The sequence below is a fragment of the Acanthochromis polyacanthus genome, chromosome 4 (assembly GCF_021347895.1).
Source record: "Acanthochromis polyacanthus isolate Apoly-LR-REF ecotype Palm Island chromosome 4, KAUST_Apoly_ChrSc, whole genome shotgun sequence".
NCBI lineage: Eukaryota > Metazoa > Chordata > Actinopteri > Pomacentridae > Acanthochromis > Acanthochromis polyacanthus.
The window spans coordinates 26,766,280-26,781,176 of NC_067116.1; the positions used below are offsets into that span (position 1 = coordinate 26,766,280).

At 39.5% G+C, this 14,897-nt stretch overlaps 1 protein-coding gene across 1 annotated transcript; it reads left to right on the forward strand.

Moving 5' to 3' along the window:
- Positions 1 to 3,846: 3,846 nt before the first annotated feature.
- sid1 (secreted immunoglobulin domain 1) lies at positions 3,847 to 11,153 on the forward strand. The gene is made up of 2 exons (XM_051947358.1): positions 3,847 to 9,226; positions 10,065 to 11,153. The coding sequence occupies exons 1-2, from the start codon at positions 9,160 to 9,162 to the stop codon at positions 10,445 to 10,447; spliced, it is 450 nt and encodes a 149-aa protein (XP_051803318.1). The 5' UTR covers positions 3,847 to 9,159; the 3' UTR covers positions 10,448 to 11,153.
- The last annotated feature ends 3,744 nt before the right edge of the window (positions 11,154 to 14,897 follow it).

A 14,897-nucleotide genomic window follows, 5' to 3' on the forward strand; every position in this document is an offset into this window, starting at 1 on the left:
ACACAGTGATCACCAGGAAAGTCACAACATCAGAGAGAAACATGCACAGAGCGCACATGGAAAGTTTCGTTTATGTGTAAAGCCTGTGTGTGTGAGAGAGTGAGTGTAAGTGTGTGTGTGTTTGTGGAACACTGAGGCTTTCTGTTTCTGTTTCCTGGCCTCACAGCGATGAACCTCGATGAACTCTCACACTGAAAACAAGTTTCAGGCCAAGGAATGAAACAAAAGAGAAACAGAAACAGAGCAAAGAAGGAGAGAGTCAGACATAAAGTCAAAGTATGCCTCACTCAGCAGCAGCTCTTATTCTTTCCTGACCTCCTGCCAGCTGCTGGCACACAGCTGGCAGGAGCAAGCCCCGCCCCACAGAACACACCCATCGATACCCCGTCTGATTGGCTCACAGCATGCTCAGGTCCTGGAAACAGCCAAACAACATCTATATAAACATGCATGATTCCTGTCAGGAACTAGGGGCCCTGGTCCAGCACCAGACAACTGAGGGCGGAGCCTTAAAGGGAAGCGGCCCAACAAACTCAGGTTGTTTTCAGTCTGTGGTGTTTACACTGCAGGGGGACTAAATGAAGTTCACTCAAAGCAAACACACTAAGTGCAATTGATTTCTCAGTGAGCTCCTGCTGGACACAAATCAAACGTAGGAGTTACTCACAGCTGGAAACAATAAACGTGGGTGGTAATGTTACAGGTCCACAAAGATCTGGGAGATAAGTATCACAAACAGAAGAAGACATTCTGATGTCTCTCTGTAAAATTTTAGCGTACAACTTCCTGTTCAACCAGTTTTAGTCACTGACCAAGAAGCACTCATCTAAAAAATGAATCTGTTGAGAAACTGACTGAGAGGAAGTTACTCGTAAACACTTTCACAATCAAATAGTCATGGGTCAAGAAAAAAACATTACATCACTGTAGTTATATATTTGTGTGTTGAGAAAACACATCCAAATAGACAAACTACAAATACTGTATTTTGTATTTGTAGTCAGTTTTAAAAATTCTGTGCCTTTGTGGACCAATTGATGAAAAGGTCATCTTTATCTGATGCCATTGTTTCAAGCTGCACTGCACTGAGCTCACAGTGTCACCACGGGGTTGGACAAATTAAAACATCTGATGACATCCATTTAAACAAAATGCAGCCACACCAATGACTCCTTTAATTTGGCATCAGTAAATTTAAGGCCGACTCTAAGAAAACGTGCAATAAACGTTAAATAAGTCACTACACTACATTGGGCCAATTCAGGTGTAAAAACATATCGACCAATCACTCCACCTGGACACGACAGTCCTAGTGTTTCTGTCACTGGTATGACTGTCTCACATGTTCATTATCATTCTGACTTAGAATTTCTCTGAACCAGTCGCTGTTTTCTTGGTTGGTTACGAGGGAATTGTTTTGCATGCAGTGAGGTGAGAACTGTCACTGAAATGGATAATTCACATGAAAGAGAAAAACAAATCAAGACAATGGGAGCTGTCTTATTGCACGATCCAAACATTCAGTAAAACTTTTAAAACATTTTAGTATAAAGGTAGCTGCTTAGAGGTTATTATTGTTTCTTGTAGAATTGTAGGATTTTGACACACAGGCAGTAATAAGGAGGAGAAAGTGGCAGAAATAGCGGAAGTCTAAATCCAGAGAGTTAGAATACTGAAACATCTCTACAAAGCTCCATTTTCTGGGGAGAAAAGCCGTGTTTTATTCTTTTAGGGGTGAAACGTTTACATTTATGAATTTAGCCGGCTGAAGAATGCACTGTGGCATAAAGTCAAGAGTGGAGAAGCTGATTCATACACTAACTCTGATGGAATTCAGCTGTGTACGACATCAATCAAAACGCTTCAGAAACACTGTATGTAATTCAGGCTCTTAACTTGAACATTCTGTTTCTGCAAACCTTCATAAACTTCTGCATAACCCAGCAGGAAAGTGTTTATTATCACTCTCCAGGCACAATGACGATATAAATAACTAAAAATATCAAACAGCAGGAGAGAAAACACTCCTCCATTTTTAAACGTGCTGAATTTAGCTCGAACAGCCGACAGACCTCTGACCCAGCTTCCTCTGTCCAAACACAGCTGTCAGTTCAGGTGAGGTCGGAGGTGAGCTGTAGTGACGTCCCGCCGTTGTAGGAAACAATATGAACTGTAATGCAAGCATTAGAAGCAGGAGCTAACGAACTAAAAACATTTATCAACGCAACAAAATAAGCACAATCTAGTGGAAACAGGAAGGACTATTACAGACAATTATTCACTTTGATTCCTGCTATGTCAGAGTGCTTGATTTTTACGGATACACACGTGGACAAAATTGTTGGTACCCCTCAGTTAAAGAAGGAAAAACCCACAATTCTCACTGAAATCACTTGAAACTCACAAAAGTAACAATAAATAAAAATTTATTGAAAATTAAATAATCAAAAACAGCCATTACTTTTGAATTGTTGATTAACATAATTATTTAAAAAAACAAACTAATGAAACAGGCCTGGACAAAAATGATGGTACCTCTATAAAAGATTGAAAACTATTTGACCAGAGTGACATGATTAACTCAGGTGTGTCATTTAATTGACATCACAGGTGTTTCCAAACTCATAATCAGTCAGTCTGCCTATTTAAAGGGAGACAAGTAGTCACCCTGCTGTTTGGTGAAAAGGTGTGTACCACACTGAACATGGACAACAGAAAGCGAAGGAGAGAATTGTCCCAGGACATCCGAAAAAAAATTATAGACAAACATCTTAAAGGTAAAGGCTATAAGACCATCTCTAAACAGCTTGAAGTTCCTGTGACAACAGTGGCTCATATTATTCAGAAGTTCAAGACCCACAGGACAGTAGCCAACCTCCCTGGACGTGGCCGCAAGAGGAAAATTGATGACAAATTGAAGAGACGGATCGTTCGAATTGTATCCAAAGAGCCCAGAGCAACCTCCAAAGAAATTAAAGGTGAACTCCAAGGCCAAGGTACATCAGTGTCAGATCGCACCATTCGTCGTTGTTTGAGCCAAAGTGGACTTCGTGGGAGACGACCAAGGAGGACACCACTGCTGAAAAAAACTCATAAAAAAGCCAGACTGGAATTTGCAAAAATGCATGTTGACAAGCCACAAAGCTTCTGGGAGAATGTCCTTTGGACAGATGAGACCAAACTGGAGCTTTTTGGTAAGGCACATCAACTCTATGTTCATAGACTCAAAAACCAAGCATACGAAGAAAAGAACACTGTCCCTACGGTGAAACATGGAGGAGGCTCAGTAATGTTTTGGGGCTGCTTTGCTGCATCTGGCACAGGGTGTCTTGAAAGTGTGCAAGGTACGATGAAATCTGAAGACTATCAAGGCATTCTGGAGAGAAATGTGCTGCCTAGTGTCAGAAAGCTTGGTCTCAGTCGCAGGTCATGGGTCTTCCAACAGGACAACGATCCAAAACACACAGCCAAAAACACCCAAGAATGGCTGAGAGAAAAGCGTTGGACTATTCTAAAGTGGCCTTCGATGAGCCCAGATCTGAATCCCATTGAACATATGTGGAAGGAGCTGAAACATGCCATTTGGAGAAGACACCCATCAAACCTGAGACAACTGGAGCTGTTTGCTCATGAGGAGTGGGCCAAAATACCTGTTGACAGCTGCAGAACGCTCATTGACAAATACAGAAATCGTTTAATTGCAGTGATTGCCTCAAAAGGTTGCGCAACAAAATATTAAGTTATGGGTACCATCATTTTTGTCCAGCCCTATTTCATTAGTTTGTTTTTTTAAATAATTATGTTAATCAACAATTCAAAAGTGATGGCTGATTTTGATTATTTAATTTTCAATAAATTTTTATTTATTGTTACTTTTGTGAGTTTCAAGTGATTTCAGTGAGAATTGTGGGTTTTTCCTTCTTTAACTGAGGGGTACCAACAATTTTGTCCACGTGTGTATATACTGCTACCTATAGCATAGATGCTTATATACCACTGACATGTTCACTGTTGGTTTGTGTACATGGGAAATATTATTTAAACCCCATAGTTCCAAATCATGAAAGCTGTGTGCTTTTCCTCTAATAACTTACACATTAAGGGCAGTGTATATGTTGTATTTGAAATTTCAACAACTTAGTTTTATTACACTTATGTTATTCATCTTATTCAAATGGCAATTTACTTGTTTTTCTGATCTCTTTCAGTGTCTCTGAGGTCTTATCTTGCTTTATCAATTATTAATAAGATGTCAAAATAACCAATCTGTGTGAGAAACCTGATGCAAGAGTCAGAGATATGTCTACATCACAACTACCGACTCAAAACTAACCCTAAAATCTAGTGTACTTTACTTGAGTATTCTCACCTTTGTACTACTTCATATTTTTGATCTGATAAATTGTGTAAAAAAAACAAAAAAACAAAAAAACAAAAAAAAAACAACTGGAATGGAATTTTATACGTTCAGATTTGATCCATAAGTAGAAATTCACAAGCTACCCAACAAATGTAGTAGCGATATCGGATTTACCAGCTGCTATGTTAATTTGACAAACATATAATGCATCAATAACTATAATCCATTAATGTAACTTATAGAGACTTGAAAGCTGCTTGTCCACATTCAGAGTGATCTCCAGACAGAAGCTGGCAGTACCGACGGTACTTAATCTAACACTGACGTGGGAGATTCTCAGCTGTTTACTGCGTTGAATCGATACTCTGGACAATTTGCATTTTGCTGCTTGAAATAAAAGTATGCTTTGAGGAAGTCTTTTTGTCAAAACATTATGCAGGGTTCTTCCTGCATGACAAAATTTTTGGCTCTCTCTCAATGAGGTTCTAGTAAGTGCCAATAAATAAGGACTGAATAATAAAATACAAATTAATTAAATTAAAATTTTAAATTCTTCACCGCCAACAACATGCTAGCTGTTAAAATTTTAGGATTCAAAATGAACAAATCTTTACTGTACATGTACTTTCATGTACAGTCAGTCGGTGGAGAGGGATACGTCTGTTTAGTGTTGTGTCTATAAAATGTGAGAAAATTGCAAAAATAAATAAATAAAAATGAAATAGCTGTACTTTTTTTGTTTTTCTTTTTAGTTCAACCAAAAGTTCAGAATCCAAACATGTTTTGATTATTCAGATAATAATGGCAAAAAAAAAAAAGACAGCAATACTTCACATTTAAGGATTCGGAGTGAACAAATATCTGGAGTTTTTGATTTGAAGAAAACACCAAAGAAAGTTTCTCAAACTACTAGCCGTACAGAGAACTTTCTCTCAGATTGATCACATTTATTTAAGGTTCAGAGTTTTATGTTGTGAGCATTTCTTCATCACAATGTTACTACAACATTGCTGACACTGGTGCATCACTGACAGAGATGATCTGGTTCAGTTTAACGCAGGAATCCATCATGTCAGTGTTGCAACAGTCAGTGAAATACAGTCTGTGGCAGAGCAGCGAGGCTCTCATGATTTATCTGTGCTCAACTCTTTAACTCTGTGCAGAACTTCATGCACAGATCTGCAGATTTAAATAAGTTCTTTTTGGCTGCAGACTGTGTTGACTGTAGCGCCCCCATGAGGCTGGAACGCCTCACTATCACATGGAAGTCTTGCATCAGACCAATACTGAGACAGTATGACTAACAACGCCCCCTGCTGGCAGATCACAGTCTCTACACCTATAATCTCCAAAAGCGCAACAGAACATAAGTTCATTAAATACTAACTTTGCAAAATATTTTTTTTCAGTAATATGCCTTGATAACAATACAGCTAAAAGTATTTTCTACTTATTTGTAAAGATTTTGAACAACAAACACCAAGTGTCTGGGTATATAAATATATAAAACACTCTCATCAAACACCAAAAGCCAACAGTTAGATTTTACCCAAGATTTACCCAGGCTTCAACAAAGAAACACGGGTCAAAGTCTTTTCAAAACAGTTGCTAAAATGTGTTAAATCTTTCAACAGTTACTATCTATTGTTCAATATCACAGGAAAATCATCATCTTTTGGATTTAAACTTTCAACCAAACAGAACTGGATATTTGAAAATGTCACCTCAGACACAAGGAAAATATTGAACTACAACAGCATTGCTGCATTGATATAGCCTTGTCAAGCAGTTTTGTGAAACAAAAGATCAGCCAATCAGCAGATGAATCTATTTATATTTCAATTAGCTGCTACAGCTATAAAATAAACTAAAAAGCCTACAACTGTAACTAATCAGTAAACAAAATATGAACCAATAACCATTTTGATAATATAGTAATTGTAGGTAGGCCCGAATAATAGAATGCCATCAACACACAGTGGTGATAGACACGTCATGAATAGCAACAACAAAAGTATTTGATAGTTTCACTTAAATGCATCAGATGCAAACTTGACACATGAAAGCACATAAGACAAACACAGTTTGTGTAAAAAGTCAGAGACTTCAGGTATCAGAAGACGGTTTTCAACTCTCTGCTTCAACTTTAAACTAAATTTCCTTCACTAAGCCAGCCCTCTGGACTTCCAGTAAGCTGTGTTCCTATTGGCTGTCCAGGTGGCTGCTTGGTGTAATCAGGAACACCTGAGCTGCTCAGTGTCTTCCTGCTTTATGTCTCCAGTCAAACATTTCCTCTGCTTCTCTTCACCACTGAACCGGGCTTGGCTCTGTTGCTTTAGTTTGTTTTTTAGGCGTTGGCTTGCAGCTTCCAGCAGTAAAATCCTCTTTAATGTGTTTCTTGGTGTGTTTTAGGGCTTTGTACTGGATAGTTGTCTTGGTAAATGTGGTTTGTTAGCCACAGTTAGCACATGGTGCTAATGTGTGCAGTGATTAGAGGATTTGGTGCAGCTGAGTTGTGTCTTTATTTTGGCTGTAGTGAGTCTTTAGAGGTTTTTGATCAGACACATTCTGTATTCTTGTTTGTGAACCAACGTTGGTTGTCCAGAAGGTAAGAGTTCCTGTCCTGATTCTCTGTTAAAATAGGTTCTCTGGTAGGCTGCAGGAGACTTTAGTGTTTGGGTTGTGCTAGTTTGGTTTTTGTACGGTTTCATTTGGACGACTATCTTGAGGCCCCTCCATGTGGTTTAGTGAGGTTTTCTGTAACAGTTCTCCAAAGCAACCTGCAGCAGAAGAGACTTTGAGAGTTTTTAGGAAGTTCTGGAGACCAGACTTCAGAGCAGCAGAAACATTTGTCAGCAGTTTGAGCAGGAGAAGGTGAGCTTCAGAGTAGAAATGAGAAGGAAACCTTCTTGACCCGTGTGGTGAGGTCCTGTACCAAGAGTTTGAGTAGGTTGTGAGGAGTCTATAGTTCTTTGGCCTGAAAGCACCAGAAGAGTCAACTAATTAAAGAAAACAGGAGATATTGTTGGTTCTTCTGTCGCTCTGCAGTTTCCTTAGACTGAATATCAAGTTTCTATTTTAAATGATTTACTGTGTGAGCCCAAGAAGACTTCAATAAACTCCCTCCATCCCCTCAACATAACATATTTTATTACCATGTTAAAAAAAATTTTTTAAATGTTTTTGAGTTGTAATCATAGCTTGTGTAGTTTTGTCATCTGTGTGAAAGGTGCTAAACAAATAAAGTTGAATTTAACTGACTAACTCATGATTGTGACAAAGGAAGTACTTTCATTGTGATTTAAGGGTTTGTTTTGTTTTTGGGGTTGGGGTTAAAATCTTGACAGAAAAAAAAGTTCAGAGAAATGAATTGCATTAAAAGCAATTAAATCAAAGGAAAAAACATTTAATATTACATGTTCTCTGTTTTGGCCACCAAAAAGATTGTCACCAGGTGTAGAGAGCACCAAAAGGTATGTTTAATTAAGCTAACACAGGTTCATAATTGTCCAAAAACTTTTTTACAAATAACAGACTGACTAAAATATTTCTATTTTCATTACATTACATTTTCACAGAATGAGAATCACATTGAAGACAATCTTATATTCATAATATGTATTCTGTCATTTGGAGGTGTTTCTTCGGGGCTCACAGTCCTGCACAGTGGCCTGAATGCAACAGAGTGGTGGAGGCCATCTTCACAAGGCTCTGTGCACTCTATCCAAACGCAGTTCGCTGCGAAGGAGTGAGACTGTCGCGGTTCACAATGGTGGCACGCACTTATAAACATATCCGTGAGTGCATCATCACCAATGCAAAGGTGATGAATGAGACCACATTACAGCTTCCAGAAGTGAATGCTGCGACCATGCATGAGAGGGTATATTCAATAGCTGTTTGACCATTACTGTGTCATGCAGCTCCATCATAGTTGGGATCAAATATCATATAATCAGTCCTTTTGTATACAATTGCTGAAGTGAAAGTGTGTTAATGTTGGTTATTTTATGTTGTCCCAGGTTCAGCAGGTGTTCCTGGTCACAGGAGCAAGCAATTTTAAAACAGGGTGTCAAAGCTCCAGACGCACCCATGGCAGGACCTGAGAGGCTTCCTGCAGCGATGCAGAAAAGCTCAGCTCTGTATCCTGGCAGTTCAGCTCAGCCTCACCTCTTCATTCTGCCTCCAAACACGGCTGGGGAGGCTAAGCTCAAGGGGAGACTCCAGCCTCAGGCCATCTCCCAGGCTCCTCCACTACAGCAGGCACTTCTATGATTGCACCGGCACCTTCCACCACTCTCCCCTTCATTGTACCATTTCTGCAGCATCCTACAGTGTCTGGACCCTCACAGATGACTGCACCTGGAACCTCACAGGCGATTTTCCTACCTCCAGCTTTCCCACCATCAACTCCAGTTCTTTATAACACTCAGCAATATAGGAAGAGGAAACTGGAAAGGGAGCACACTGGCATTGTCACAAGAAAATATGTCAAGAAGATGAATGTGATCCTTTGTAAAAAGTGCAACAAAGAGAGAAAGCCACCATCCCACCTGCAGTACTTCCGGAACTGGTACTGCGAGGAGTCTGAGAGCCAGTATAACAGACGTATAGCAGCTAATTTTTAGGAGCTTCAGATGAAAGTGTCTAGGAAATTAGCTGAAAAATACATGAGAAATAGGGAGCCCAAATAAGGAAAGACAGACGCAGTGTTCATATACTTTTGGCCATATGTTGTACGTCCGTTAGTGTTGTTTTGACTGAAACGCTCTGCTGGTTTCATTAACAACAGCAGCGGGATGAGCTCGCTCAGTCAGTTGACAATGGAGTCTGTGCTGCTCTGGGTGATCGTCCTCGCTCTCCACGGTGAGTCTGCGCTCTGTCTTTGAAATTCACACCTCACTAACCGACCAGTGTTTAAACTGATTATTAAATGGGGAAGCTGTCAACAGGCTGAAGAGCCGTTTGTCATTTCAGGCCAATTTGGAGGGATTTTATGGTGGAAGCCCTTTCAAAATAAAGTCTCCTGTCTGGAGGATTAAAATATTTGAACAGCAATGTCTGCATGAAACTATAAAGGGAAAAGTAGACTGACAAGAAAGAAATGAAAAAAGACAAAAGCGCATAGGACATTAAAGATGCAATTTCCTTACAAATGGCTGTGCTAATGGAAAAACATTACCTTTTATTGTCACTTTATAATTTAGACATTTAACTTTTTATATCATTACACTGACTTTTGATAATTTGGACTTTTGATCATAAAACTGGCCTTTCCTCTAGTACATTCCAGTTTCTGACCTCTAATCTCATGATTGTGGCCTTTTAGCTCTTTATTTTTAATTTTAATGTTATAATATTGCATTTTTTCTTCCACATAGGTTTCAAAAGTTTAACCGTTTAGCTCATAAATTTGATCTTTCACTTAGAATTACTTTTTGACTTTTATTCTCATAATCTTTACTTCTTATCTTGTACTTTTGTCTTTACTATCATGAATTAATGCATTCCATCTCAATATTTCCTATTTCAATAAATGTATTTATCACATCATTTCCACTAACATAAAACCATTTTACCTATTTGTCATTGTTACCACAGTCTGGTTTTGTTGACTGGATTTGTCATCCTGTATTGCACAGCGTTTTTGTGTATTCATGGTGAAAATAAACTTTTCATTTTTCTCTATATTGTTGTTTTTGAGGTTTCCATCACCATGTGGCCACTCTGCCGACCTCCACCGTCCAAGTGAGTGTCGGTGAGGATGCCATCCTGCAGTGCCCCCTGATGAACGCCTCCAATGCCTCCAAAAGCACCACAGCTGCCCCGACTGCCCGCTCCACCCTCAGCTGGTACAGGAAGCCAGCAGGACAGGGGCCACAGCTGCTTCTGACCATCAGGTCCTCCGATGGCTCTCATGTGAGGTACGGCGACGGTGTTGGTCCTGATAAAGTGTCGGCTACAGCCAACGGCTCACTGCTGCTGCGAGGCTCCCAGCAGAGCGACTCAGCGGTTTACTACTGCGGGATCAGCCAAGGCGACGAGCACCAGAAGGAACCAACACCACAGATCCTCCCGGAGAAATAATGCCAGACTCTGGGTCTGCTGCTGCTCTGTTAGTCCACACTGAACTGGTGTCAGTTCAGGCTCATTCTCTCGTAGGTTTAGATCCTCTGATTTTTATTTCCAATTCTATTTCAGACTAGGATAGAAGAGTGACCATGTAACTGTGACTCTACAAACACCTGTATAATATGACACAGATCAATAAATGTACCTGAAGTTTGTTCATTTAACAAATTTTGTTCAAAGTTTATTGTGACCTGAGTTGAACTGGAATCATTAGGTTCTACAACTTTCAGCCTTTTCACTATTAATTTGTTCTTTGGCAACTTGTTTTTAGAATTTATTCACCAATCTGAGCTATTTTCATTCACACATTCAGGCATTATTTTTAGCTGTTCAAGAATTTGTTGTTTTAGACATCAGCTGTTTATTCATTACAACTGAATACATGACTAAATCCACTACTTCAATTAAACTTCTCTTCACACAGCATGCAGTGTTCAAGTATTACAGCAAAATGTGCGTATATTTTTAAAAGCAAGTCTTTTTTGTTGTTGTTTTAGTCAAGCTCCAGTATAAGCTATTGCAAAAGTTGCCCCTGGGGTAAATGTACCTCTTCATGGGTGTCACTATAGAGTTGAACTTTAATCGCTGCCAAAGACACCTCTTCTACTCTCTTTGTCAGTTCATATAGTGGTTTAATAAAAATTTACATTTTTCTACATTATTTTTGTTTTAAACTGTGTAAGTATTGTTACTGTTGGATTTTTTTCAAAGCTCCAGTTTGTGTCCCAGTTTGTTTTACATACAATCTACTCACATTACTAGCCAGAGGTTTTACTAAAAGTTATTTACCTGAAAATTCTTGAAACCTGAAACCTCTAACAGTTCTTGTCACTGCTCTGATCATTTTTCACACAATCTTTATAGACTCTTCTAAGCATTAGCTAGTGAGGGATTTATTTTCCATCCGTGTTGTTGGGTTTCCACTTTTACTGGCAGTCACTGTCTGGTGATTGTTGTTTCAAGTTCAGCCCATCAGAATGAACTGAGTAGACAGAGTTGTGGCAGTTAGTCAGCATAATTGATGACATTGATAATAAAAATGCATTTAACTATTTTTTAAACTTCAGTTCATTAAAACAAATGTTTTTCTTCAGTATCACAATATGAATATCACTGGTTGGCTGTCCTCATCACTACAGTTTTGGACAACTGAGGCTGCAGTAAAGACCAACTTGGTTCATTGTAAAAGTCTCTAAAGACACAAGATTTTGAAAGTCTGGGAGGACTTCAGATGATCTAAGAACAAAAACATGGTTTTTGCAATCTGTGCAGATTGTGGAGTGCAAACCACATCAACAGGATAATGTGTAAACTCCCAAAGAGAAAACACAAAGGAGACACTTTACATCTGTGTACTTCTTTCCACCTCTCTGTGCTCGCATATAATCCTGACACAAAAATCACTATTTTGTAACCAACACGCTCTCTGACTATGTCACAGTACAAATGAGTTTAAAAAAATGTGCTGTGAATTCTGCAGTATTTTATAGAATTCTAAGCTTCTACCAAACTTACATTAAAAAATTTGTGTAATTTTGCAATATTTGTAAAATATCTTCTGTGTCCATGCTGCACTCTGTCTATTATACAGAATGATTTCTTCCCTTTGTTGAAGGTATTAATAGAAACTTACGTTACACTGTTAACCCAAATGATAATGGCCCTTTTAAAATCTCTTCTACCAAGTTGGAGTCTCCAGTCAAACTGTACAGTTTTGCACTTCAATATGGAAACATTTGTGTATATTTAATACTGCATTATATAATAACATTCAATGATTTACACTTTTTCAGAGTAAAATTTACTAAATGGAGGGGTCATTTTGCTTCCTAGGGGAGAAATGACTAATTGATTTACGGGCTAAATGAGCCATATGATAGAAAATAGTTGTTAGTTGCATCCTAGATGATTCCTGTATGTTAAGTATTTTTATCAATGTTTCCAGCTGTCAAAACGGTAACTGCTACACCTGTAACACTGACACTGACACTCAATTTGGGAGACTTGTTTAAAGGTTAATTTAGAATTAAGTAAAAATTTATACTTTTTGCCCAAATCGTTAAAAATGTGATTTTAGAGATGTCACCTTAAAAACACTTAACTGTCCTGTGCTCTTTGATTCACCACTGATGAAATAACGTCCTGAAAAAAAAATCACCTTGCCTGTGCAAAGTATTCAAGCATTAGCAACTAAGACCACTGAGGTCTGAATGTAAAGAAACACACAACTAACAGACAGACACTACATATTTTTTCTTTTTTACATTTTTTTAAAATGCACTCATTCACACACACACACACACACACACACACAATCACACCATTCACACACTGGTGGCGGAAGCTGCCCTGCAAGGCTAACGACGACCCACCAGGAGCAATTAGGGGTCAGGTGTCTTGCTCAGGGACACCATCGACACGACGGGCCGAGGGTCGAACCGGCAACCCTCCGGTTGCAAGACGGCCGCTCAACCGACAGACACGACATAAATATACACAGGAAGTCTCATTCTTACGTTTTTTGAAGTCCATCCTTGTTTTCTGGACGCCCTGTTCATTCTCCGTGATTTGCCAACGACATGCTAGCTGTTAGCATTAGCATCGCCAGAAACTCCGCCGGTTTTTAACTCTGGAGCCAGTTTTTGTGTTCGGCCTCAAAGCGGCCTCTTGGTTAATGTTAGGGTCTTGTTCAGTCCTCTGACAAACTAACATAAACAGAGACAGTGCATTGGGCCGTTAAATAGCACCTCATCAAACACTTTCACCTGCTGCTTCAACAGATTAACTCCATCAGTTCGCTCGACTGTTGCAATACCCTGTATGACCGTACAGGTTGAATAGTGTTAAAGTGCTACTGTCCAGGGGGCGCTGTTTCCCTCACGCAAGAGACCCTTTGTGACACAATAAACTCAGTGTCCACTTTATTAGGTACGCCTGTTCAATTGCTTATTAAAGCAAATAGCTAAACTGGTCAAGACAACTTGCTTAAGTTCAAACTGAACATCTAAATGGGGTAGAAAGGGGATTTAAGTGATTTTGAATGTGACATGGTTATTGGTGCCAGATGGGCCACTCTGAGTATTTCAGAAACTACTAATCTACTGGGATTTTCACACACAACTATCTCTAGGGTTGACAAAGAATGATCTGAAAAATAGAAAATATCCAGTGAGCAGCAGCTGTGTGGATGAAAATGTTTTGTTGATGTGAGAGGTCAGAGCAGAATGGCCAGACTGGTTGAAGATGATAGAAAGGCAACAGTGACTACGTTTATATGCAGTTAATAACCCTTTCATAACCGGAATATTGGCAATAACCCGGTTGTGTATGGCCATGTAAACACCCGCAAAAACCCGAATATGCCCATATTCCGGTTTTTAAAAACCTGAATAAGACCCCTGGGTCACTCCTTTTCTAATCCAAATATCTCGTAATATAAATGTGCATCGGAAAATCCCCATAGAAAGAAACATTAATTTGCGTTCTGTGCATGTTTCATCCGAAAGGAATCTTGGTCTTTTGAGTACGGCAACTACTTGTATGCCGCGTCTGGCGCACGACCCACCGGAAATACACAAGGAGAGGTAAACAGACATGGCGAAACCCACACGCGGCACCACAGTGCCACATTTTTGGAGCGAGGAGGAAATGGACTACTTTATTAGCATTGTGAAAGACATGACTATAATGTCTTTCATTGATGGCAGAAAGTATCGAGATACCGACATCTACAAGAAGGTGGCTGGAAAGTCATGACGTTGTCTGTGCGTCCCGGTTTGGATGGGAATATCCCAATTGATTACGCTGATCATGTAAACAGGAGTAACTCTGTCTGTTTAGGCATGTAAACGGGTTATTCCAAATGTTTCAGAAACCGGAATATTGCCTTTAACCCGAATATTAATGGCATATAAACGTAGTCAGTAACTCAAACAACCACTGGTTACAACCAATCTAAGTCCATCTCTGAATGGACAACACGTCCAAGTGTGAGGAAGACACAGCAGCAGAAGACCACACTGGGTGACACTCCGGTCAGCTAAGAACAGGAAACTGAGGCCAAAATTCACACAGGCTCACCAAAACTGAACAATAGGAGATTGGAAAAACGTTGCCTGGTCTGATGAGCCACCATTTTAGCTGCGACATTCAGATGGTCAGAATTTGGTGTAAACAGCATGAAAACAAGGATCCGTCTTGCCTTGTACAAACAATTCAGGCTGGTAGTGGTAGTGTAATGGTGAGGGATATTTTCTTGGCACAGTTTGGGCCCCTGAGCATCAACTGACCATGGTTTGAACACCACAGCCTAACTGAGAATTGTTTCTAACCATGTCCATCCCTTTATGAACACCGTGTCCCCATCTTCTGATGGCTACTACCAGCAGGATAGTGCACCATGTCA

Coding starts and splice junctions, on each gene's coding strand:
- sid1 (XM_051947358.1), top strand. CDS start 9,160: ATGAGCTCGCTCAGTCAGTTGACAATGGAGTCTGTGCTGCTCTGGGTG. Junction 9,227..10,064: donor GATCGTCCTCGCTCTCCACG/GTGAGTCTGCGC, acceptor GTTGTTTTTGAG/GTTTCCATCACCATGTGGCC.